We start from the raw sequence: 27,148 nt of genomic DNA, 5'->3' as shown, positions 1-27,148 counted from the left end.
AAGGTGCTACTGGACTCATACTTTGACCTAATATTGTGTTGGCGATGGCACCCATTCACTGCTAATGTATGAGAGAATAAACCTTTAGAAATGGAAACTGTTCAGCAGAAAAAAATAGAGGACTGGAAAATGTTTCCCACTTCACCATCTTGGCTCTCAAACTTCTTGAAGTTTGCCTTCCAAAGAAGAGTTTACTTCCACGGGCTTAGAATAGACTGACTCTGCTCAACCTTCCTCTGTTGTCCTTCTAGTTCTGTGGAAAGCCATGGAGCCATACGCCCATTTGAAGGAGGTGGAGGATTCTGTAGAGCAGGGGTGTCAAACATGTGGCCTGGAGGCTAAATCAGGCCCCCAGAAGGCTCCTATCAGGCCCGCAAGCAAGTTTGCTCCCATCTCCCCAGGTATGGACCACGTATTTCTTCCCAGATTATACTATTATCATTCACTCTTCCACAACACCTCCCCCCTCACATGCGTAGGCCTCACTCCCTCCACAGAGCTCTTCAGGATTCTGTGCCTCAGCCCTTAGGATTCTCCAGACCCTGAGGGGAAAGATGGGGAGCCTGTAATGAAACCCACAAGCCCTCCTCCCTAAGAGCCACAGTATTAATTTCACCCCCCCCCCCAATACTGCTTTCTAAAAAGAGTATTGAGGGAGGCATCGCAACATCTGAGAGGCAGCCCTGCCCCATTGTGATTCCAGGAATGGCCCTCAGCAAAGAAAGCATTCAAGTGTCACTCCTGGTGGCCATCAGGGCTGACCCTAGACTGTCTGGCACCCCAGGCAAGGCTAACTTCTGGCACTCCGCCCCCCCACTGATAATGTCACCAAGTCACATGGGGGGCCCAATTCAGTGTCCCCAGAAGGCCAGTGCTCTAGGCAATTGCCTAGTTTGCCTCATGGCAGGGCCAGCCCTGGTGGCCATTTTGATCCTTCTGCCCTAAGTGCTTCCACTTAGGAAGGGAAGGGTGGCCAGGCCTGGGTTGGGAAATTCCTGGAGATTTTGTGGGTGGAGACAGGAGCGGGTGAGGTTTGGGAAGGGAAGGATCTCAGGAGAGTATCATGGCACTGGATTCAACTCCAAAAACATCCATTTTCTTCAGGGAACTGATGTCTTTAGTTTATAGATCAGCTGTCATTCCAGGAGATCTCCAGCCACTACCTGGAGGTTAGAACAACTAAAAAAAAACCTGTGGGAAATTAATGAAGTATCATACACAAGAAATAGCTACTATTAAACATAATTCCAGAACTTTCTTAAAAATGAAACAGTCCAATAGGATTCACATACAATAGTATATATATTTCATAAATATCACAGTAAACTCTCACAATCAAACATAAGATAACCAAAGTCGAAATTTGTTCAGTCTCATGTAAGCATGTCAGTTTCTGATTTAAGTAGCTTATTTTCACATCAGTAACTTTGCCTGCCCTCTCCTGCAGGACGGGTTAAAGTTCTTGTGCTGATTCTGTTGAAGAGAAATGCCTTCTATTCTTATCAGCTATTTCCTATTTCCAAGCAGCAATTATAACAGCTTCAAAACATCAACAAGTTGGAATTTATGAAAGTGGGTACAAAGGAAGTCTCCGATAGTAACACCAGCATTTGTTATTGTTTCCGGTTCACCCTTCCCCACTCATCACTTCAAAAACGGATCGTTCCTACAGCACTGCACAATATATAATATTGTATATGAATCCTCTTTTGGACTGTTTCACTTTTAAGAGAGTTTTCTGGAATCAGGTTTAATAGTGGCTATTTCTTGTGTATGATACTTTGTTAATATTCCACAATTTTGCGGGGGTTGTTCTTGCCTTTTTCTGTGGTTCTCTGGGGTGATATATCTGGCAACCTTAGGAAAGAGCCATATGCCAGTTCAAGATGCTGCCTTACTTAGGAGAGCCAGTTTTCACAATGATTTTGCAACGTCTAAGTATTTTTCCAGTTTCTGGAAAAGGGCAAAGAAGTGACTTGTTAAATTTTCACAGACAAGAGTTCCACACACACAAAAAGGACCACTTGCGAGAAAGGCCCTTCTTCATGGAACCAGTGCCGAATTACTAAATCCTGTGGAGGACCCTAGGCAGTCAAAATCTTGGGGGGCCCCTCGCAAATTATCTCAGAGACGGAGCACCAGCCCCACTGCCTGTGGCCCCTGCTGCAGCCTGCAGGCACCTTCTCAAAAGCCCCTTTGACAAAGCTGCAGGGAGAGGCAAACTCGGCAACAACACCAGCAGCAGCCACAACAGTGAAGTTGGGCAAAGAGCAGCTCAGTTGCTGGCTGTGTGTGCAGGCTGGGAAGGCTGCAAGCAGGGGGGAAACCAGGGTGAAAAGCTGGCCCGGGATCCCTAAAGGCATGGGGGCCCATAGGCCAGTGTCTACTGGGCCTAATCGTTAATCCGGCCCTGCATGGAACTCATTTCCAAGCCCTCAAAACACAGGGCAACCAAAGCAGAAAATCCTTTTGGATGGTAAAAGAATCCAAGGCCAATCAAAATTAAGTTTCATCCCCGGTATTCTTTGCCCTAACGTTTAATAAGGTTTCTACTCTGAATAAAATTCAGGCTGCATGCTTAGTGTAACTCACATATGGTTTCATTTCTCTTTAAAGGTGTAGGATTTAGAGCCCAGCAGGGCCGGTACTAGGCTTCCTGGTGCCCTAGGCGAATCACCCACTAGCGCCCCCCCCCCCCATTATTAAAAAATATAGTGAAAATGAAGAGTGCCAAACTTGAAACTTTTCACATTTTTAATTTAATTTTATTTTTTAAAATGTGATGTTATTTAAAAAATTGTGGGAATAATTGTGAGAAGGAGGATGGCGGGATAGGATGAGGTGGGAGGCCAAGTCGCACATCAGGGAGAGGAGGGTGGCTTGACTTTGTTGAGGGCAGCTTGGTGATGGGAGAGGACAAGGTGACAGTGGTCAGGAGCCAGAGTCATCATGCATCGGGGAAGGGGTGCCCCCTAGGCCAGGTGGGGCCCTAGGCGACTGCCTGCTTTGCCAACTCCCACGCACCGGCCCTGCCCAGGGAACAAAAGTCCCCAGAGTTTAAACAGTTTATGAAGTTGCTCCCTTATGATCCATTGTAAGATCCCCGTCCCCTCAGCGGGAGAGAGAGAAGGCCCAGAGTTGAACTGAGAGAAACTGCTATTGCTTTGCACTTACATGATGGGCCCAACCCAGGAAAAACTGCACATTAACATTTCTATTTTAGGAGATATTATAAAGAAAGGCTTTGTCAAGTTGTCAGGTATTGTTTAAAATTCTTTCCTGTATGTCAGTCTGTCTGGCCTGCTGCATGAGAGAGAAGGCCCAGATATTCTCAGGATTCTCAGCTTTTATTTTCATCATCATGTCACTATAAATTTTTACCAGCTGTTCCTAATTGTAGCAATAAAGGTTAGAATGTGCGGGAAAACCTTTTGACAGTTTTCTCCAGAGCTAATGCTACATGAAGTGTTTTGTTCTGTGATGGTGAGTTGTTAAATGATTTGGATACACCACATAATAATTTTTTGGAAGTAAATGCTAGAATGATGTACATTTTTGGTTGCAGATAAGTGGATATGTCTCATAGGCAAAGGAATTTGAAAGCACTACAAGTGGCTTTACTGTCAGAGGCTGATGGTTACCCACTGTATATAAAGCTTCTATAAAAGATGAAAGTTTTAAGATAACACCTTGGAAACCGAAGAAATAGTCTTGAAAAATCAAAATCGTCTGCATTCAAAATACAGTCAGCACTGGCACTTTATTCTTCCCGCGGAGTCAAGTGAATGGTCTGCAAGCGTTTTAAGTCAGAAACTGACACAATGAACTGAAAGTATTTTTTGAAAATTATTCCTTGCATGTTGTACCTTGTATTCATGAATTATTGTAAATATGGAATATGTTTTTTTTAAGTGCTTGTTGAATAATCATTTATACTTTTGAAGTACTTTTCAGGATTTATTCGCTATTTTTCCAGTTTTTTGCGGTCTGTGTATAAGTTGTTCTGTTCTGTGGGACTCTAGGCTTTACCAATTCCCAGTTGGGGGCAGGGGATCCCCTGGTTTGGAGGCCCTCCTCGCACTTCAGCGTCATCAGAAAGTGTGTGTGAGGCGGGGGGGTTGATGTCTGCTGGGCATTCTGTTGTACTCTATGGAGACCAATTCCCAAAGAGTATAATGGAGAATTGATCTGTGGGCATCTGGGGGCTCTGTGGGGGCTGTTTTTTGAGGTAGAGGCACCAAATTTTCAGCATAGCATCTGATGCCTCTCCTCAAAACACCCCCCAAGTTTCAAAACGGTTCAATTCTATGAGCCCCATAAGAAGGTGCCCCTATCCTCCATTATTTCCTATGGAAGGAAAGCATTTAAAAGGTGTGCGGTTCCTTTAAATGTAATGGCCAGAACTCCCTTTGGAGTTGTCATGCTTGTCACACCCTTGCTCCCGGCTCCACCCCCAAAGTCCCCAGATATTTCTTGATTTGGACTTAGCAACCCTATTAACAGTGCAGTCCATGGGATTACGTCAGTGGGCTTATAAAAGTGTGACTCTGCTCAGTCTTGCTGGGTATATTTCTTCCATCTCTGGGGTAAACCATAGAGCTAGCTTCCTGTTTGAAGGAGGGAAAGGACATTAGAACAAAATCCTCAACACTGCCTCAAGGAGCCCCACTTTTGAGGTCTGGACAAAGACTCCAGCAGAGATACCTCCCAGATTCATCCAGAAAATTCCAGAATCTAAAGCACAGAGGACGAGAGAGAACCCTCTGGGACGACGTGGGTCATATCAACCTGTGGTAGCCCCACTTCTGGGATTTCTCAGCCAAACAGGGCTAGAACTATCAGAGCATGATGCCCCCAATTACCATAATAGAATCCCAGAATTAGAAGGGGCCACGGAGATCCCTTACAAGTCCATGTAGGGTTGCCAGGTCCAATTCAAGTAATACCTGGGGACTCGGGGTGGAGCCAGGAGATTTTGGGGGTGGAGCCAAGAGCAAGGTTGTGACAAGCATAATAGAACTCCAAAGGGAGTTCTGGCCATCACATTTGAAGGGACCACACACCTTTTAAATGTCTTCTTCAATTTGGGTTCTTTTGGGGCTCATAGAATAGGACCCCCTGGTCCAAACTTTTTGAAACTTGGAGGTTGTTTTGAGGAGAGGCATCAGATGCTATGCTGAAAAGTTGGTGCCTCAAAAAACAGACCCCCAAAGAGCCCCAGACACCGATGGATCAATTTTCCGGGTCTCAAAACCTGTTGACAGTCCCCAGCATTAGAGAAGCGAGGTTCAAATCAACAAGAGCCGGAGCCTTTTCCGTTGCTGCCCCTAGCTGGTGGAATGAGCTGCCAGAAGAGATCACGGCCCTGCAAGAGCTTTCACAGTTCCGCAGGGCCTGCAAAACGGCACTCTTCCGCCAGGCATTTTTATAATGATAACATCTGCAGCGGCGGGATTGACCCGTAGAAACATCGCTGACGGTTTACCTCTTTATGTTATTGCAATCCTAGGAGCTCTTAGAATGGCTAACCACCATTCGGATCGTTGTCTGAAACCTCGATACCAGCAGAAGTAGATGTTTTTAGAAATTGTTTTTATGCTTTTTGTTTTTGTTGTTGTTTTATTTTATTTGGTGACACAATGTAACTGCGTGACCTCAAATTTGTGAGCCGCCCTGAACCTGCCTCGGCGGGGAGGGCGGGATATAAATCAAATAAATAATAAATATAGTACCCTATGGGAATCGGTCTCTATAGGGAATAATGGAGTGCCCATCAGACATTTCCCCCCCCCCACTTTCTGATGACCCTGAGATGGGGGGAGGGCCTCCAAACCAGGAGATCCCCTACCCCCATCAAGGGTTGGCATTGGCACCTCTAAGTCTATGATTCTATAGTCACCATAAATCAGTAGTGACTTGATACTAAAAAACAAAAATAGACTCAGAAGCAAGAATCGAGCCATAGAATGTATAGCCTTTGGGGCTCTATAAGTAAAATTACCTTCTGAAACTATCTTAATCTATCCTATACTACAAATTAGTTTCTCTACATAATGACACACTTTAATATTTGGGATACCTTTTGATATCCACCTAGACTAAGCTATAAGCAAGGATATCTTATGCCTTTTTTGTTTTCCAAATAAATTCATTAGGTAAACTTTACAGTTCCTTCAAAGTTTTATCATTAATTACAAAGGGACAGTTCATTAGCAAATATTATTGGATATTATCATTTTAATGGTATTAATGCAGGCTAGAATACAAAGACAGACAATTTGCCATAGCAAGACTATTTGTTTAGTGTCAAATATTGCTGGTTTGAAATTATCTTTCAAAGTATTTGATTTGTCACAACTAATTTTTATACCTAGGTAAGTAGCATTTTTTCAAATCGCTTTCAACTTTTTATTCAGTTCAAGGAATCCAAACTCGACAACACATAATTAAAAGGTAAGACTACTATTTCCCCCCCCCTAAATTTAACTTATAACCTAAAAAGAGCCCCATGGCACAGAGTGGTAAGCAGCAGTGCTGCCGTCCAAGCTCTGCTCACGGATTGAGTTTGATCCCGGTGGAAGCTGCGTTCAGGTAGCGGGCTCAAGGTTGACTCAGCCTTCCATCCTTCCAAGGTCTATAAAATGAGTACCCAGCTTGCTGGGGGTAAAATGTAGATGACTGGGGAAGGCAATGGCAAACCATCCCAGAAAAAAAAAGTCTGCCATGAAAACATCGTGATGCAATGTCACCTCAGTCGGAAACGACCGGTGCTTGCACAGGGGACTACCTTTACTTTTAACTTATAACCTGACACAGCTGAAAAAGAGTATAGAATGTAGCTGAGCATTGGATTCAACAATGCTACTTAAAAAGAATACATCACCTGCATACAGCATCAATGCCTAGTGTTTATTATCCAATTTCAGACCCGTTATTGAGTCAGAATCTCTTATTGTTATTTATAATAACTACTGAGAAATTAAATAACAAGGCCAAAAGAGTATACCCTTGCTTTACTCCTCAGTTATAACTAGGTTTGATAAGACATAATGGAGAGATAAATGTGTTCTGGAAGTTGCATAAATGAATAACATAAACTGTACACAGAACCTGAAAGCCTGAAAACATTTCAAAACCTCTTCTCTTTTGCTTTGTGTGGTTAGACATACTGCCTGTTTCTGCCTCTTCTTCGTCAGTTCTGCAGCCACACTTATGTCGCTTTTTTCATTTCCAGGGTTAGGGTACAGTTTTTGTTCAGAGCAGGATCTTCCCAAGAGTTTATGAAGTCTGAACCTTTTGTGGACTCTTTGGTTCTCCTCAAAGTATGAAATATGAGAAAACCTCGTCACAGGCTGAGCAGTTATATGGTTTCTCCTGAGAATTCTTGTGTGTCACTGAAGTCAGAAACTGTGAATGAGGCTCCTTCTGCTCTCTGAGCATTCAAAAAATTTCTCCCCATGTGGGTTCTCAGATGCCGTTGAAGATTGAAACTCCTGTTGAATTTCTTCCCACAGTCTGAGCATTCAAAAGGTTTCTCCCCTGTGTGTATTCTTTGATGCCGTTCAAGATAGCCACTCCAGTTGAAACTCATTCCACACTCTGAGCATGCAAAAGGTTTCTCCCCTGTGTGGTTTCTTAGATGCTGTTGAAGATGGAAACTCCTACTGAATCTCTTTCCACACTCTGTGCATTCATATGGTTTCTCTCCTCTGTGGATTTTTTGATGCTGCCGAAGATTGCCACGCTGACTGAATTTCTTTCCACAGTCTGAGCATTCAAAAGGCTTCTCCCCTCTGTGGGTTCTTAGATGCTGTTGAAGATAGGAATTTCTACTGCATTGCTTTCCACACTCTGGACATTCAAAAGGTTTCTCCCCTGTGTGGGTTCTGAGATGATACAAAAGATTGCCACTCTGACTGAATTTCTTTCCACACACTGAGCATTCAAAAGGTTTCTCCCCTGTGTGGATTCTTAGATGCTTTTGAAGACTGGAACTCATACTTAATGTCTTCCCACACTCAGAGCATTGATGAGTTTTCTCCCCTCTGTGGATTCTTTGATGCCGTTGAAGACCACCATTCTGACTTAATTGCTTCCCAGATTCTGAGAATTCAAAAGATTTCTCCCCTGTGTGGGTTCTTTCGTGCAAAAGGAGCTCAGATCTATATGTGAAATATTTTCCACATGGAAAACATTTATGTGCCTCCCCATCAAAGAAACTCTTATCACTCTCTGGGCAGATAAATGGCTTCCCTCCTGAGCCTGCAAACCTAAGAACACTTTCCCAGGAGTAATATTCATTAAATAAGAGAGGGTTTACTTCTGAGTAGACTGGCTTAGGATTCCTCTCTGAATGAACCATCTGGTGTTGAAGAAGGTTTGTTTTCTCTGAGAACCTCCTGCCACAGTCTGAGCAGCTATACATTTTCTCGCCTATATGGATTCTTTGATGAAGAATGAGCTCTTCTCCACAAAAGAAGCTCTTTTCACACTGAAGACATTTATGGAACTCTCCCAGGTCCTTTTGCAAATGGATATTATATTGAGTTTCATCTGCGAAATTTAGTCCACACTCCAAACCTTTGTACGTTTCCTTCTCCATGGGAATTACTTCACAGAAATGTTCTTCTTGGCAAGGGAGAGGTTTAACCCTTGTATTCTCTATGTGGCTTTCCTCCTGCTTCCATGGTCCGTCTTGATCCCTGAAGTTACATTCAGACTCTTGGTTCATGTCTTTTTCCAGTGAGAACCCCTGAAGTTCCTCAACTATCTCCTCAACATCTCCTGCTGGAATAAAGAGAGAGGTCCAATCACTATTCACACAAGAAGCCAAGCCACCATAGAAGCATACAGTTGGAAGGGACCTCCACGGTCATCTAGTCCAACCCCCTGCACAATGCCAGAAATTCAAAATACCTCCCTCCACACGCAGTCAGAGAGACTCCTGATTTATGAGTGTGCATTATGTCTTCTGACCTACTGGTCACAACCTTTCCCTAGTTAGCCTTCCAGGAGAGCTGTTTCTACATTCTGACTATTCCTCCCCTTCCCATGAATGTAAAAGAAAAATTTGCAAAGATTTGTTTATCTACCCTTCACACAGGGCCAGCGTTGTCACTAGGCAAAGTAGGTGATTGCCTAGGGCGCCAGCCTTCTGGGGGTATCAAATTGGGTGCTCCCCATGTAATTCGGTGACATTATCAGTGCAGGGGGGGCACCAGAAGTTTGCTTTGCCTAGGGTGCCAAACAGAGTACAGCCGGCCCTGCTTTCCATGCAAGTCTTTTGATGATCAGCTAAAAAAGCCATCACGATTTTTATTAACTGGTTTTTATATGATTAATCTTTTAATTGTTAAATTTAAAGTTTTTACCTATTAATGTAAATGTATAAAATGCTGTTAGCCGCCCTGAGCCACCTAGGCGGGGAGGGCGGGATACAAATAAAATCTATTATTATTATTATTATTAGTTCTGTGACTGTACAGAGAGCTTCTCTCCAGGTGTGATGAGAGAGAAGAGGAGCTGGGGAAGTAGGGGAAGAATTCGGGACTTCGCCCAGTGGAACCCAAAGTTCTAAGAAAACCCGCATGGTTTTTTAGGAAGAGAAGCCAGTCGCTGGGGGCTGGGGGAGAAGGGAGGCCTGGAGAAATGTAACTGACCACAGTAGGAAAGGGTTGATGGGCCATTGATTCATCCAGCAAAGCTGTTCTTAAGTAATTATTTCACCTTTCCCTGGAATATCTGGCATGTAAGGGTACCGCAGCCCTTAAAGGGACTAAAAGAACCCCAACTGAGCTCAGGCTCAGGAAGCATTTCCAACATCTCAGGCCCCAGAAGGCCTCCCTTCCTCCTTACCCAGAGGGCTTTATAATTCTACACAATCAAGAGTTGCTAAGAAGTGAAACTGAAATCCGCCATGGCTATTCTTTGCCCATTCCCTTGACGTAATGATGAAGCATACTCACGCACTGTCGGCTCACTCAGGAAGGAAGTATTCTGTAGAGATTCTCTTGAGAAAGGCTCCAGCTCTTTGTCTTTCTCCACTGTAATCTCGCTTACATTCCTACCTTCATTGGGAGAGAGAAGGGGAGAGAAGGGGGGCGGGAGAGGGAGAGAAAGTGAGAGAGAAGAAGAGGAGGGAGAGTGACACAAGGCTTTTGTCTGTTTCCACCTCTGTCCATGTCACCCACCCAGACTCTCACAAAATTGGCCACAGTTGCCCCTGGATGAGCCCTGTGGTTTGGTAACTTCCCCTCACTATGCTGTACAATGCTTTCGCTGCCACCCCAACACCTGGAGCACCCCCCAGTGGGGGCAACTACAGGGCCAAGACTGACCATGACATACTGCCGATCAATATGTTCATTCCTGCACTACCTCAATGGGAACAATTTGTGCTTTTGGTACCTATGAAAGATCCTTACTCAGAGAGACTGCGTTCCCAAGGTTGTCCAGCATGACTTCCACATAGAGAGCTCTTTGGTCCGGATCCAGCAGGGCCCACTCAGCCTCGGTGAAATACACGGCTACATCCTCAACGGAAACTGGACACTGAAAGAAAAAAGATTTCCTCATCTGAGATCGTGCCAGGGAAGACTACACTCTGGAAAGCGGCATTTTGAGCGGGTGCAAGATGGAGAGCTTGGCAGGGGTAAGGGGAGCGGAGATCAGAGCTCCTCTTGTTCGGACACCTTAGAAGCAACTGCAGGAGCAAAAGCCCCCCTGAGAAAGAAGGGAGGACTCCGGCTGTCCACTGCTCACCTGGACTGCAGGGGGAGTGGCCCTTTCCACCACTCCTCCACAAAGATGAGGGGTCGACATCATCTCTTCACTGCCTGTGAGGGACAATGTTGGAAGAAAGGGTGTTATCCTAAACGTCATACTCTGATTGCATCTTTGAACCCTGCTTCATGCACCCTTGTTCCCAGGGCTGTGAAACCTTGCCCTTTGTACACTCAACAAAATACATGACTTTTAGTACACCAAGGGATAGGTGGAAGAGAGCCACAACGTTCCCATGATCCTCGGGAGCACAGAAATGTTGCTGACACATTTCAGATTTCTGTGAAACGTGACACTTTTCCTGTGAACTCCAGAGCTCAAAAATGTGGCAGCATCCTTGCTCAATCCGACCAAAAATCCAGGAGGGCCATTCTCTTGCTGGCTACACCCTCCCACATACCCTTGAATCTGGGCTTACAAGAGAAGGAAGGTCATGTTATAGGGCACCATCACATAGAGCCAATTTGGTGTAGTGGTGAATTGCGTGGACTCTTATCTGGGAGAACCGGGTTTGATTCCCCACTCCTCCACTTGCACCTGCTAGCATGGCCTTGGGTCAGCCATAGCTCTGGCAGAGATTGTCCTTGAAAGGGCAGCTGCTGTGAGAGCCCTTCAACCCCACCCACCTCACAGGGTGTCTGTTGTGAGGGATGAAGGTAAAGAAGAAGAAGAAGAAGATAGAAGATGATATTGGATTTATATCCCGCCCTCCACTCCGAAGAGTCTCAGAGTGGCTCACAATCTTCTTTACCTTCCTTCCCCACAACAGACACCCTGTGAGCAGCTGCCCTTTCAAGGACAATCTCTGCCAGAGCTATGGGTGACCCAAGGCCATGCTAGCAGGTGCAAGTGGAGGAGTGGGGAATCAAACCCGGTTCTCCCAGATAAAAGTCCGCACACTTAACCACTACACCGAACTGGCTCTCCAGATTGTGAGCAGCTCTGAGACTCTGAGATTCGGAGTAGAGGGCAGGATATACAGTAAATCCTATGTCTTCTTCAATATGCCCCAAAACACAGACATGACATTAAAGCAATTGATAGCTCTAGGGTGATATCAAGGGTTTAGTAGAATGTCTGCTGATGCTTTGACATTACATTTTGATTTTCAGCAGGTTGAGAGATGTCAGTCTGACAATCATGTCCACCCCTTGACCCACCTTCAACGTTCCCAGGGGATGCAGGTCAACTCTTTTTTTGAGCCACCTTGAGTCTCTCTAATGGAAGGCAGGTGAAATAGGAATATTTTAATTCATGTGAATGAGAATGGAATTGCCTCCCAATCGTACAATTTCCTCTTCAACTGGGAGGCCATTATTACATCCTATGGCACTGAGTCCAAGAAGTTCCCTCTGTATTGTGTGCAGAAAGGTATTTCCTTTTCTCCTGTCCTCAACCTTCTATCCAACAAGTTCACAATGTGACCAAATAGATAGATCCAGGAGGGCAGCCCTGTTGGTCCGAAGCAATAGAACAAAGTAGGAGTCCAGTAGCACCTTTAAGACCAACCAAGTTTTATTCAGAGCGTAAGCTTTCATTCTGAATAAAACTTCGTTGGTCTTTAAGGTGCCACTGGACTCAACTTTGTTCGATGTGCCCGGATGTGGGCACAAGGCACCCTTACCACGTGAGATGGCAACCTGGGCAGTCTCCTGAGCCTGCACCTTCTGCTGTTCCTCCCAGGGAGACCCTTCATCCTCAGAGAACTTCGCTTCCGTCTTCACAGATGGTCCCCTCATCTGAAACAGCAGTGAGAGAGACGGGCAAGAGGAGAAATGCTAAAGACCATGCAGATGAATCTTGCCCCATTCCCACCCTCACCCCTGCATCAATCAACAGAGCTGCTTCAACCACAGCAACAAAAATCAGGGTTGGAGTTTGTATCAACCCTGGTCAAGTATCTGGAGGGATGCATATTGGGCAGGGAAGCCTTAGACAAAGGTCAAAGATCACAGCTTGAATGGACTGCATGAAGCTCCCTCACCTGCTCTGCCTGCCTCTTCTCCTCTGCCTGACTCAGGAGGAAACCTTCAGCCAGGGCCACCGCCTGGGAACTGGTCTCCGGCCCACATCCTCTGACCCAGCTCTCCATCTCCAGGGGCAGGATGGCCAAGAACTGTTCCAGGATCACCAGGTCTAGGATCTGCTTCTTGGAGTGCCTCTCTGCCTTCAGCCAGTGGCTGCAAAGTCTATGGAGCTGGCTGCAAACCTCTCGGGGCCCAGTAGTTTCATGGTAGCAGAACTTCCGGAAGCGCTGGCGGTGTTCATCCAAGTTCCCAGTGTCCTGATGCAGGATCTCTGGCACAGCTCTTTCCCAGAATTCAACACCAATCCCCGCCTGGATGGGATGGGGGTCTTTCCTAGATTTCTTGCCAATTCCTGGTCCTTTTGGGCCCTGCTCTTCCATCTTCATCCTCTTCTGTTAGGTCACCTCCAACTGCCAAAAAGATGATTTTACTTACTTGGTATGAAGAGAGAGAAAGAAATATCTTAAAAAGGTAAAAAGGAACCTAAAGAGGATGGAGCTACATGACTGACCCTGGTCAAGACACACCCACAATCGCCCTGCTGAATCAGAAGGAGCATCCTTGGTGTAGTTTATGGAACAGGATGAATGTCATTGTGTTATATTACATATCAAGCTTTTTAAGATATGCATGTTTGGTCCTTTAGGAAACAGAATTGTCCCTAAGAATTAAGTACGAGTTCAGTGGCACCTTTAAGACCATCAAAGTTTTATTCAAGGTGTAAGCTTTTTTCAAGGCATAAGGTTTTGTGCACACAGACTTCCTCAGAATGCACAAAAGCTTATACCTTGAATGAAACCTTACACCAGCAGTGTCGAACTCATTTGTTATGAGGGCCGGATCTGACATAAATGAGACCTTGTTGGGCCAAGCCATGTTGGGTCGGGCTGTATGTGTCTCTATCAGAAATATAAACTTTATAAAGGACACAGACAAACACAAAGATTTAAAAAAAAAACGGTTAAAATAAAACATGCTTAAAACATTAGCACTTGTTGGTCTTAAAGGTGCTTTCTTTGTATCTCTCCCATGGGATCCAGGGAACTGGGCAAAGGAAGCTCTGGCTCTATCCTTTCTTCCCTGAGGGCCGGGAGGGGGAGGAGCCTCAGCCAACAGAAGGAAGAGAGGCTTGGCTCAGTAGCTCTGCAACTGAGAGAGCCTGGCAAAGCAAGATCTCCCTCCCCCCTTCCTTCCCAAGGGAGGAGAAAATCAAGGTTTTGTTCTGTAGCTCCTGTGCAATTGAGCAAGCCTGGCAAAGCAAGCTGTTATGCAGAAGGAAGTGAGAGAGAGGGAGAAGGAAGTAGATAAGAGCCAGTTGCTCGGGGGCCTAATAGGAGCCCTCCGAGGGTCTGATTTGGCCCCTGGTCTGCATGTTTGACACCCCTGCCTTACAACTTGAACAAAACCTTGTTGGTCTCAAAGGTGTCACTGGACTTAAACTTGGTTCTGCTGCTTCAGACCAACATGTCTCCCCCCACCCCACCTTCTGAATCAGTCCCTGCTTGGCTTTTCTTAAAGTTTGGTCTCTGATGACTGGGCATCAGCAGCCTGTCCTAAGGGCTACATCTCAAGATCAACTGAGCCCAAGACTGGTATGAACAATTGTAGGCATCTCCTCAGCAGACCCGAAGCAACAGGCTAAGAGAGAGCTCTTCCAGCAGCTAGCAAAGAGGAACTGGGAGAGGGGCATCACGCTTCTCCAGGTTAGGCACAAGGGCTGCTGGGATGAACAGGTGCAGAGGAAAAGCAAAGGAACACAGAAGAAAGCTGCAGATGGGGCAGGCCAGCCAATCAGCATGAAAAGCTCATCCCATGTGATCACACGTGGAACCCTATCTTTGCCTCCTGGCTTGTCAAAGAAGCTTTGAGTTGTTCCCAGTATCACCCTTAGCAGGACCTGAACCCACACCTCCTGGTTGCTACTGAAGCCTTTCCCCAGTGAAGAACAGGGTAAGGTAGGGGTGGCAGGTGTACCATCTGTGCAGGGCTTTTTGTAGAAACTTATTTGCATATTAGGCCACACCCCCAACATCACCATTGGAGTTTTAAAGAGAAAGCCCAGCAGGAACTCATTTGCATATTAGGCCACACCCCTTGGCACCAAGCATGTCTTCAGACATGGTGAAATAAGAGAGAGGGTGATGGGGCATTAGTTGCTAGAGTCAAGATGCAGAAGTAACTGGGAAATTATAGCTGAGACTGGATTAAAATGTCCGTAACATCTGTGAATGGCAGTAAACTAGCATACAAATACAAGAGTTAACAAACAGATGTGAGAACTGAATCTGGATCCAACGCCATCTCCAAGACCAACAATGTCCAATTCTGGGAATAAGCAAAAACTGGTGTTTATAAGTCCAGGAGCATAGCTGTGTTGGTCTGAAGCAACAGAACAAACTTAGAGTCCAACGGCACCTTTAAGACCAACAAAGTTTTATTCAGGGTAAGCTGAGCCTTTCGTGTGTCAAGCACACTTCGTCAGACAATGAAATCATAAGCTTACACCTTGAATAAAATGTTGTCGATCAAAAAGGTGTCACTGGATTCCAATTTTGTTCTGCTGCTTCAGACCAACAGAGTCACCCCCCTGAATCTTTCTGTGACGGTGTCCTCGTGTTTCCCCCTGTTGCATCCTCCTCCCTGGGGTGTGCACATCTCTCACCTGGCCAAAGGTGAGTGTGGCTAAATCCTCCCCAGTGGCAGGGAAGGGGACTTGGCATTCTGCCCAAGCTGCCTCCATTGTGTGCTGAGACACGAGGCAAGGGCAATGTAGTTGGAAGAGCCATGTTTCCTTCCTTGTGCATCCCCCCCGGCAAAACACTGCTGCAGGCAGGCCTCAGATTCAGCAGGAACTCACAGGAGCACATCTCCTGAACCTTTCTGAGGGTTCCCTCCTCCTCCCCACCTACCTTGTCCATTGAACAGTAGGTGTAGCTGCATAACAATCCCTGGATAAGGAGAGTGGACAGCCAACCAGCCACCAGGGGCTTTGCCACATCCCCAGCAGTGAGTAGCTTGCTAGCCTTTTGAATGTGTGTGTGGGGGGGGGCAGGAAAGCCCCAGGTGAATGAGGCTTGCTTGGGCTGGCTGGATCTCTAGCCAGCCCAAGCAGGCCTCGCTTGCCCGGGGCTCTCCTATCCTGCATCGGGTTGCTTTTTGCTGGGGGGTGGGCAGCATATACTAATAAATTATGCTAATGAGCTCTGCCACCTATTTTTCTACAAAATGACCCCTGGCTGCAGGAGAGGACCTGATCCCGTGTTCCCCTGGTGTGTGTTTACTCCAGGGCTTCTTTCACTCATTCTCATAGGGATGGGCTCCCAGGTGCCCTTGCTCCCTCCTGGCCTTCTGGAAGTGGGCAGTCTGAGATAGGGGGCCTGGCCCTCCCCCCCCCCCCCGCCTGTCGCAGGGGAGTTGCCTTGGGCTGTGACTCAGGAGCCCTGGTGGTGTTTCCATGGCTACCAATGCTGTTGCTGGGTTAATTTTCTTCTAAAAATCCCTTTCCTCTGCTGAGGGGGGGGGGGCAGGGCTGGATTAACAAATAGGCCAAGTAGGCACCAGCCTATGGGCCCCCACACCTTTAGGGGCCCCAGACTGTTTTTTTCCTCTGGTTTTCCCTGGTTGTTAATGTTTTGTGTGATAAAATTGGTTTATTAAAATTGTTGGTTGAAAAAAATAAAAACTTATTAGGAGATAATTTGTGAGGGGGTTCACGAGATTTCGACTGCCTGAGGCCTCCAAAGAGTTTAATCAAGCACTTGGGGGGGGGGGGGGGTGGATACCAGCTAGCAACCCTGCCCCACACTAGAATCACATCAGGATCTTAGTAGGGGGCTGGAGTTGACTCCTATTCAAGTAGGAGTCCTCCCACCCTACCCCATCCCCGCTTCACACATACAGAATGCTCTTTTTCACTTTTGGACCAAAGAAGGCTCTCTCCCTCTGCCCCTGCCTCCGAATTAAAATGACAAGCAACAGAACTCTAGTTTCATATATTTTTCTTGTGGTTAAAAACACTGATTATCCCCTTCCACCCAACCCCACTTACATAGCGTCAAAACTGAGGCCTACAATGGTTGCCAGCCTCCACGTAGACATTGCAAATAATTTAAGGATTATAGTTCACCAAACGTGCAAAAAGAAACAAATTTTGCTGCAATAGTGCCCAAATAGCTTAATCTGTTGAAATCATTACGGGCTATAAAAAGTATACTATTTTCCATTTGCATATACAGTGTAGCCAATTTTTTGCTATTAAAGTAGAATGTATATTCTACTTCAAAAGCAAAAATTTAGCCTCCAAGGAGAGCAGGGGTGGGGAATGTCTGTCCCAAGGGCTGTTTACAGCCCTCAAGACCACTTGGTCTGGCCCTCGGGGATTGCTGGACTGAGCCGAGCCGAGCCACATGGTGGCCTCCCTGGGGCCTGGCTGGTCGATGAGGATTGTGCAGTTAGGCTTCCCAATCCCCAGGTCCCAGCGGGGGATCCCCCGTTTTTACAGGCTTCTCCCCTCCCCCAACCAGCTGGCTGGGGGGAAGCCTCGCCCCCACAGTCACCATGTAGTTTTACAGCTCCTGCAGGTTTACAAACCTGCAAACAGGTCCTTTTTAAAATGTGTTCCTTTAAGGCTGAGCAGGAAGCAGGAAACAGAAAGGGCTTCATGGGAAAAGGTCAGTAACAGTTTCCTTGGAGAACGGCCCCGCCCTTTGTTTTGCTTTGGTTTTCAGAGCAAGTAAAGTTCTGCATGAACAAGACCCAGTAAGTATTTGTGTGTGAGAGAGAGGGAGGGGGCAGGGGATTCCCTGGTTTGGAGGCCCTCCCCCCCCCTTTAGAAAGCGTGGGGGGGAGGGAAATGTCTACTGGGCATTCTATTATTCCCTATGGAGAACGATTCCCATAGGGAATAATGGGGAATTGATCCGCGGGTATTGGGGGCTCTGGGGGGGCTATTTTTTGAGGTAGAGGTACCAAATTTTTAGTATAGCATCTAGTGCCTCTCCGCAAAATATCCCCCAAGTTTCAAAACGTTTGGACCAGGGGGTCCAATTCTATGAGCCCCCAAAATGGTGCCCCTATCCTTCATTATTTCCTATGGAAGAAAGGCATTTAAAAAGGTGTGCTGTCCCTTTAAATGTGATGGCCAGAACTCCCTTGGAGTTCAATTATGCTTGTCACACCCTTGTTCCTGCTCCGTTGCTCCACCCCCAATGTCTCCTGGCTCCACCCCCAAAGTCTCCTGGCTCCGCCCCCAAAGTCCCCAGATATTTCTTGAATTGGACTTGGCAACCCTATGTGTAGTGCTGCTGCACTGTGCAGCGGCCTGCCTGGAGCCTGGCTAGCCGGCCAGGATTGCTGCGGGGCCTGAAAAAGTCACTGTCACAGTTCAGGTAAGTTTCCCCCTCATGTCTTTATTTCCCGTTCTTTCTATTTCTTCTCCCCATTTCTTTGTTTCCCTTAATTTCGCTTTCTTTATTTTCCTTTATTACTTCTTCTTCCCCACCTTTCTTTATTTTCCTTTATTCCCCCATTTCTTTATTCCCCTTTCTTCTCCCCTTTCTTTCCTTTTCCATTTCTTCCTCCCATTTCTTTATTTCCCTTTATTCCCCTTTATTGCCCCCCATTTCTTTATTTCTCTTTATTACCCAGCTACCGCCAGTTCAATTTGCACTTGATTATCCCAGATGGTGTGGCCTAATATGCTAATGAGTGTGTGACCTAATATGCTAATATTAGTGGTCTAATATGCTAATGAGTTCCTGCTGGGCTTTTTCTACCAAAAAAAGCCCTGGACCTAGGCATTTGCCTAGGGTGGTGAGTCAGGGTGTGTGTTTGCCAAATTAGGCTCTCCCCACATGACTTAAAATAGAAAAACAATTATTTGCATTAATTTTGCTGACCTGAATTGTTCTCCCTAGACGGAGCACTGTTTTTTAAGCTGATAATTTTGTATGGCCCACAAATGACCCTTGGCAGGATAAAGGTTCCTCACCGATGAAGTAGAGCCTGGACATCTCCCAGAATTATAACAGATCATCAGAGTACAGCGATCAGTTCCCCCAGGCGACGGGGGGAGGGGGATGCCTGCTTTGGAGGGCAGGCTCTATGGCAGGGGTGGCCAAACTGAGGCTCGGGAGCCACATGTGGCTCTTTCACACATATTGTGCGGCTCTTGAAGCCCCCACCACCCCATTGGCTGGCTTGGAGAAGGCATTTCTCTCTTTAAATCTCTTCTCAAAGCCAAGCCAACCGCATGGAGAATGCATTTAAATTTGCTTTCTTTCCACCTCTCCCTCCCCATCTATTTGCCTTTCTTCCTTCTCACAAACATCTGATGTTCATGTCTTGCGACTCTCAAACATCAGATGTTTATTCTACGTGGCTCTTACGTTAAGCAAGTTGGTCACCCCTGTTCTATGGTATTATACTCCACTGAGCTTCCTCCCCCCTCCAAGTCAGGCTGCACCTCCTCAAAAAATGCCCAGGAATTTTATATCCAGGAGTTGACAACCCCACGTTTGATCACAGCATCTTTTTTTTTTGTAGAATTAAAATGTCAAGGAACTGAACGTCAGTTTCATACACTGATTCCCCCTTCCCACCCCCGTATTTATAGACACGAATTATCCTTCCCTCCCAAACCCCTATTTACATAGGACAAAGCTGTTTAAGAGCATACAAACGCTTACATTCTGAATAAAACTTAGTTGGTCTTAAAGGTGAACTTGTCTACTGCTTTGTTCTGTTGCTTCAGACCAACACGGCTGCCTACTGGGCCCTATTTACATAGTGGAAGAAAACCGATGCTGACAGCCGCATTCTTCTCTTCCAAGATCTAATACTTTAACCCCCGCCCCATTGACTTACTTGCAAGTAAACCTTCCCAGGATCCGGTTGCACGGCTTTTTCCTGCGGCTGTGGATCTGAAGCTCTGCCTCTCTTTTGGCAATTCAGAAGCAGCCCCCAGCCCCCTCCTCCCCAAACCCGGAAGAGCCTTTCTTCTTTTAGGCCCCCCTCCTTGCTCGGCCTCTCTAGCAATCAGCTCTGTCCCTTTAACCTGTTCAGTGCTGGATACGAATTAAAAATTTCCCCATCCTCTTTCCAGCTCCCAGAGCCAGCCGGACGGACTGAACTTCAGTCAGGCAGGCTGCTGCCAGCCATGCCCTCTGCGGCTCAGTTGGACTGCTGTGGAGTAATCCCGCACAGGGGAAGCAGGTCTACTTTCAGCCTTCCAATTCTATGGGATTACTCCCAGGATAAAGGGCTGAGATCTCCCAGAATTACAACTGTTTTCCAAACTTCAGAGATCAATTCCCCTGTATATAGAAAATATTACCAGGGTGGGATGGATCTGACATAAATGTCAGTTTGTCAGCATGCCATAAAATGTACTAGAAATATAAACTTTATAAAGGTCAATGACAATAGCAGGCTTTATTGGATTAGGTGTGATATGCAGAGGGGTAGTAGGCGTGGCAATACCAACATTGGTAAAGAGACAGGAAACCTAGGTCTCAATTCAGTCCAATAGGATACAAGGAATAAATGGACATAACCACAACATTAAAAAAAAAACAGCAGGGGAACATTTAACCTTCCTGGACATTCAGTTGTTGACCTAAGAGTAGCAGTTCTCTTATGAAGGGATTTCAAAGGGAGATTGGAAAGACAGACTGCTGAATTTTTTATTTATTTGTGAGATTTATGTCCTGCCCTATCCTGCAAAGCAGGCTCAGGGCAGCTTACATCTTCATCAAAAACAGCAAAGCGGTTAAATAAAAATGTTACATCGTAAGACACAGGCTCCAACTAAATTCAATTTAAATAAGTCCTTTAAATACCTATTAGCAGCTTGACCACTGAATCCAATTCTAATGTCTTGCCAGGAAATGGCAGTGGACCACTTGGAATCATCAGTCGCTTCTGGTACCAGCAGAACTAAATAGTGCCATGGAGTGCTTGAAGCAGGAGAGGCTGACATTTGACATTCGCTGTGATTATGGAGAAGAATCTTGAGAGTCCCTTGGACTGCAAGAAGATCAAATCAGTCAGTCCTAAGGGAAATCAACCCAGACTGTTCCCTGGAAGATCAGATGCTGAAGCTCAAATACTTTTGGCCACCAAATGAGAAGGGAGCACTCCCTGGAGAAGATCCTGATGCTGGGAAAGACAGAAGGCAAAAGAAGAAGGGGACGGCAAAAGATGAGATGGCTGGACAGTGTTACTGATATAACTAACATGAACTTCAGCAGACTTCGGAGGATGGGGGAAGACAGGAGGGCCTGGGGTCGCAAAGAGTCAGACTCGATTGTGTGACTGAACAATGGCCCCAGCTAAAGGCCTTGCTGAACAGCTCCATTTTACAGGCCCTGCAGAATTGCAACAAATCTCACAGGGCCCTGATCTCACAGGGGAGCATGTTCCACCAGGCCAGGGCCAGAGCTGAGAAAGTCTTGGCCCTAGTCAAGGCAAGGCAGAAGTCTTCCGCAATAAGGGGGACATTGAGGCAAAGGGGATGTCTTTTGCAACTGATAATGAAGCTCAATGCATCCTTCAGAACTGAATTGAGACCTAGATTTTCTAGCCAATTACCAATGCCTACTATTGTCATTTGGCATCTGAAATCGTTCCAATCTCCAAGATAGAAGGACCAATTGACTCACATTCTAGCTGTATCTGAAGAAGTTAGCAGTGCCCTGGTTACACAATGCTCTGCCACAAGTTTTGTTAGGTGTTACTGGACTCTTAAAAGAGCCTTGTGGCACAGAGTGGTAAAGCTGCAATACTGCAGTCGGAGCCCTCTGCTCACAACCTGAGTTTGATTCCAGCGGAAGCTGGTTCAGGTAGCTGGCTCCAGGTTGACTCAGCCTTCCATCCTTCCGAGGTGGGTAAAATGAGTACCCAGCTTGCTGGGGGGAAAGTGTAGATGACTGGGGAAGGCAATGGCAAACCACCCCGTAAAAAGTCTGCTGTGAAAAGCAACATCACCCCAGAGTCGGAAACGACTGGTGCTTGCACAGGGGACTACCTTTACTGGACTCTTGCTCCTTTCCATTAATAAAGATTGCAAACTGTGCTGGTAGCTTTCTTTTTTTGTTCTCTTTATCTGAGAGGACGATCTCTCCAAGTGAAATAATGCTGATTTCAGGCTGGGCAAAATGCACTCAGTGCTGCTAGGGGGAGTGAAGCCAGCGAGATGGGAGGGGGAGGAGGGGGAGATTGGATTTATACCCTGCTGTTCACTACCCAAAAAAGTCTCAAAGTCTCCGTTCCCCTCCCCACAACAGACACCCTGTGAGGTAGGTGGGGCAGAGAGCTCACCCAGAACCGCTCTTGAGCGGAACAGCCTTGAGAGAACTTGTGGCTGACTCAAGGTCACACTAGCAGCTGCAAGTGGAGGAGTGGAGAGTCACACCCGGTTCTCCCAGATAAGAGTCCGTGCGCTTAACCACTACACCAAACTGAAAAGGAGACATTTTGAACTGGAAAATATGGAATCATACATGTATTTTTACATTCTTAGTCATCTGCTTCCAGTCATTAAATGTAATGTCTGAAGGCAGCCAATGGGACACATACGTCCCCCCGCTTCCAGGAGAAATGTATTTATCTATTTATTTAAGATTGCCACATTCTGGACCAGTTGTAGTTTCCAGGTTGCCTGGCATTGACCAGATACTCCGTCTTGGCTCCGTAGGGTTCCCAACTCCAGATTGGGAAACTCCTGGAGATTTGGGAGTGGAGCCTGGGGAGGACAGAGGCTTCAGTGGGGTACCATGCCATGGAGTCCACCCTCCAAAGCAGCCATTTTCTCCAGCGGAACTGATCTCTATAGTTAGATGATAGGCTTGCCAATCCCCAGGTCCCAGCGGGGGTTCTCCCGCTTTCCCAGGCTCCTTCCTGCCTCCAGTCAGCTGACTGGCGGGGGAAGCCCCGCCCCCACAGCCACCATATGACTTTCCACCTCCGGAGGCTTCAGTCTCCGATTGAAAGGCTTCCTCTTGGGATGGTGTGTCTGTGTTCCTTTGAAGAAGCTGGCCAATCCCTTGCTTCGGAGTTGCCAGAACCAGGGGTGGGGGAGGGAAGGGAAGGAAATGTCTGCTGAGCACTTCATTATTCCCTATGTGGAGATCGATTCTCATACATAGGGTATAATGGGAAATTGATCTGGAGGTATTGGGAGCTCTGGGGAGGCTGTTTTTTGAGGTAGAGGCACCAAGTTTTCAGTATAGCATCTAGTGCCTCTCCCCAAAATACCCCCCCAAGTTTCAAAACAATTGGACCAGGGGGTCCAATTCTATGAGCCCCAAAAGAAGGTGCCCCTATCCATTATTTCCTATGGAAGGAAGGCATTTAAAAAGGTGTGCTATCCCTTTAAATGTGATGCCCAGAACTTCCCTGGAGTCCAATCATGCTTGTTACACCCTTGCTCCTGGCTCTGCCCCCAGTGTCTCCTGGCTCCACCCCCAAAGTCCCCAGATATTTCTTGAATTGGACTTGGCAACCCTAGGAGTTGAAATTCTGGGGGTTCTCCACGTCCCACCTGGAGGCTGGCATCCCTATGGCTCCGGCTCTGTGGGCTGCGCTCCCTGAAGAGGTGAGAGGGCCCACCTCCTTGGAGATCTTTGGGAGATCCTGCAAGAACTGCCTGTTTGCCACAGCTTTGAGGGGGAGGGGCTGAATAGCAGGCATCTTTTAAGGAGGGCGGCGGGAAGGATTTGGGGCTTATCTGATCTTGGTTTTTGCTGAGGATGTTTTTGTTGGGTCTGGTTTAGGATGGCTGGACTGGTCAGGCAGCTGTCCTTACCTTCGCTTAGCAGAGTGCTCCTTCTGAGCTTCAGCACAGCAGCATGGCCTGGTCTAATGTTTACCACACAAACTGCACAGAGAGACTTTGCTTTTAGAAACCAATACTGGTGGGTTTATTCAAAGAAACATAATGTACTAGTGTAGTGGAGAGAGAGAGTGACTAAACTGCTCTAGCTAACTGGATGGCTTTGGATTTTAGTAGGCCATCTGCGTAGTTCTAGCAGATGGGAGCTATCATGTTCCCCTTGGGGGAGGAGTGTCTCTCTGCCTTCACCCCACCACTTGGTTTAAGCCAGTGAATGGCCAAGAGATCACAGTGGCGCAAGTTGCACAGTTATCTGAAATCCCCTTCCTCAGGTTTTGGGGGTCCAGGTGGAAACTGCTGCTGCTCAAGGAACTCCTAAATCTCAGCTTCCCCAAATCTTCCCGCCACCTTGAGTCATGAAAGTCTGTGAGCACAAGTATATCCAAAAGTCTAGGTAAATGGGCAAGGGCCCAATGTACTCGTGCCACCTTATGGCAGAAAATATTTCTATTGATGAGCATACATACTACAGAAAAAAACCAACACAATGTGCTTCATTGCAAGAATACATAAGAAATGAACCCCAAAGAGAACAGCTAAGTAGTCTTGTTTGAACACAGTGCTATTTTAGCATCGCCCTCCCCCCACAAACCCTAATGGTCATGAAGAATTTAGTTCCATTTTTAGATGGAACTAAAATGCATTTAATAGACCGCTGGTTTTTATGTTTTTATGTCTTATTAATTTATTGTTTTAATCTTCTTATGTAAATGTTTTTTATGCTAAATTTATGTAAGTTTATTATGTTGTAAGCCGCCCTGAGCCACTTCGGTGGGAAGGGCGGGATATAAGTCTAAATATAAATAAATAAATAAATAAATAAATAAATAAGAAGCAGGAACATTGGCAAAGGATATCCTGAGCCTTGGCAAATCAGAAGTCTTTGCTCTTCCCTGTTGCTCCCCCCGCCCCATTCTTGCATGCTTTCCCTAAGCAAATGGACTTTTTTTAAACCCTTGCCTCCCAGCTGAGAGGGTCTTTGGGGGACCAATCCTTTCTCTGTGGGGCTGACTTCTGCCGTCCATCAAACCTGCATTGTCCAATCCCACCGTGTTTTGCACCACTGATTTTTAAAGTTCCAAGATGAAGGTATTCAGACCTATCCATCTTGCCCTACCCTAAACGTTAGCCATATAAGCAGGGGGGGGGGGTTTGTAGCAGGAACTCCTTTGGATATTTGGCTACACCCCCCTGATGTAGCCAATCCTCCTGGAGCTTACAGTAGGCCCTGCAAGAAGAGCCCTGTAAGCTCCTGGAGGATTGGCTACAACAGGCAGGTGTAGCTTAATATGCAAAAAAGTTCCTGCTACAAAAAAAGCCCTGCATATCAGGCAAGCCTCTTCCTGTTCTCATCCCTTCCATCATTACACACTTCACTACCCTTCTCCCCGAGCGTAGCTTAAGGCTTTCACGGCAGCATTCACACCCAGGCAGTGAGTATTTTCTTAAGGCAAATGGCTTCCCATCCATAACAGAAGCCCCCACAGAGAATTTTCATGAACCAGCGGCTGCAGATTTTACCCATTTGTAGGGTGGCACTTTCAGAAAGTTGAGCTGGAGAGGCAGTCCTGCAGGTATGTAGGTCCAAGGGCATTAAGGGCTTTGTAGGTGACAACCAGAGCCTTGAGTTGGAGAGGCTATGCATGGATAGCTATAATGGTAACTCTTCAACAGTTCAGGCAGAAGTTCTGTTTAACAGGCAGGGCCAGCACGTGGAAGTAGGCCAAGTAGGCAGCCACCTAGGGCACCGCCCCTCCTCATGCACCTCGGTGAGCCTCGGGAAGCCTCCACGAAGTCAGGGGGGTGTTGCAGCGAGAATGCTCACAGCCTGGCTCTGAGCGCGCCCGCTGCTTTCCCAATCTTTCCCCAAACTTTGGGAAGCCTCAGAAAAGTCAGGGTGCATGGCACCTGCCTTCCTGACCTTACCGAAGCTTCCCAAGGCTCGGGAAGCCTCAGCAAAGTCAGGGGTGGCTGCCAGTGGGCAGGCTCAGAGTCCGGCTCTGAGCGTGCCCGCTGCCATCCTGACCTTGCACAGGCCAGGGTTTTTTCTGGGGCGGCAGAACCCCCAGCGCTGGCCTGTTAACAGGAGGTCTTTTAATATGCACGGCCAATCAGAAGCCCTGCCAGGAAAAAGCCCCGCTTTCTAAAAGCACTTGGTGGGCACCAGGAAAGATCTCAGTGGTTGCCATGGCACCCAAGGGCACCATTATTGAGGACCCCCCAACCTAATCTCAAGAGATTCTCTGCAAATTCATGACCCATAGAGTAAACAGCTAGTACACATGTTGTTCCACCCTACCCTCACCCCCGCCCAAAGCAGCATTTTTGGAAATAACTGCAAATGTAAGATTGGATGCCAGCTTGCAACTCATCAGTTTTAGTTCCTTGCAGAATAACAGGAAGTAATTTCCAGTTATTTCTTTGCAAATCCTGCATTGTATGGTGTAAAGCTTCTAACGCAGCCTTGTGAAATATGCTACTCTCATTTTGTACTATGAGTCTGCACTGCTGCAACTGTAGCTTTCACTGTCCCTCTACCGATATTAGAAGTTGGTTGGCCAGAAATGTTTAATGGTAGTTTGAATACTGAGTGTGCAGTTCTGCCTCCTGTCAAAACAACTGGGACAATCACTGATGATGCAACCGTAATCATACTTTTTCAGTGAACTATAACCAAAAAGACATATCCATCCTGCATCCGTGAAAAATATGCCTCCTTTCTCGCTGAAAACAACATCTGTAATGTCTACAAAAAAGTTCCTGCGGTTCAATATTTAATTTGGCTCATTTTCTTATATGAATTACCCAAGCTGTGCAGGATCATATACAATCTCCATTACAGATTCATTTGCAAGTGCATAACTATCATCTCTTTGTGGTTCAAGAAGACCAGATCCTTTCAAATGAGACCCACCTGTGTGCAGAACGCCATCATCAATCATTGTAAGTGCTCCATTAACAACCGCAACATTATATGCCATTTCTATTTCTGGATTTTGTATCCTTGCCTGGATTCAAAATACCTTCTGAGAGAAGCTGCTTATAAACAGGGGTGGAATTCTAGCAGGAGCGTCTTTGCATAGGCCACACACCCCTGATGTAGCCAATCCTCCTAAAGCTTACAAGGCTCTTCTTTGTAAGCTCTTGGAGGACTGGCTACATCAGGGGTGTGTGGCCTAATATGCAAAGGAGCTCCTGCTAGAATTCCACCCCTGCTTGTAAACATTCCAAGGATAAGGATTTGAAAGACAAACGCCTGTAGTAGAGCAGCAAAGAGATTTTGAAACATTTTAAGTGATAGCACAACTGCGAGACTTCCTCTATAGTGATATTCTAATGAGCATTGTCTTCAAGAAAGCCACCTGATTGAGTGTTTGATCTATAAAGCAATAGATATTTTCTGCCCTCCCTGTCTGTGCCTTTATCTTCCTAGCTCCTACTGAGTAAA

General features: G+C 46.5%; 1 protein-coding gene across 1 annotated transcript in view; it reads right to left on the bottom strand.

The window, feature by feature from the left end:
• LOC132571162 (zinc finger protein 436-like) overlaps positions 1-19,762 on the bottom strand; it is an 87,019-nt gene extending 67,257 nt beyond the window's left edge. Inside the window, exons 1-2 of the mRNA XM_060237840.1 lie at positions 19,674-19,762; positions 12,767-13,219 (exon numbers count right to left, since the gene is read on the bottom strand). Of these exons, the coding sequence (XP_060093823.1) occupies positions 12,767-13,195 (429 nt within the window). The 5' untranslated portion in view covers positions 13,196-13,219; positions 19,674-19,762. The remainder of the gene's footprint in view (positions 1-12,766; positions 13,220-19,673) is intronic.
• Positions 19,763-27,148: the final 7,386 nt, after the last annotated feature.

The sequence above is a fragment of the Heteronotia binoei genome, chromosome 5, assembly GCF_032191835.1.
Source record: "Heteronotia binoei isolate CCM8104 ecotype False Entrance Well chromosome 5, APGP_CSIRO_Hbin_v1, whole genome shotgun sequence".
NCBI classification, from domain to species: domain Eukaryota; kingdom Metazoa; phylum Chordata; class Lepidosauria; order Squamata; family Gekkonidae; genus Heteronotia; species Heteronotia binoei.
The sequence above is the reverse complement of the archived record's forward strand: the minus strand, read 5'-3'. Positions and strand labels throughout refer to the sequence as shown.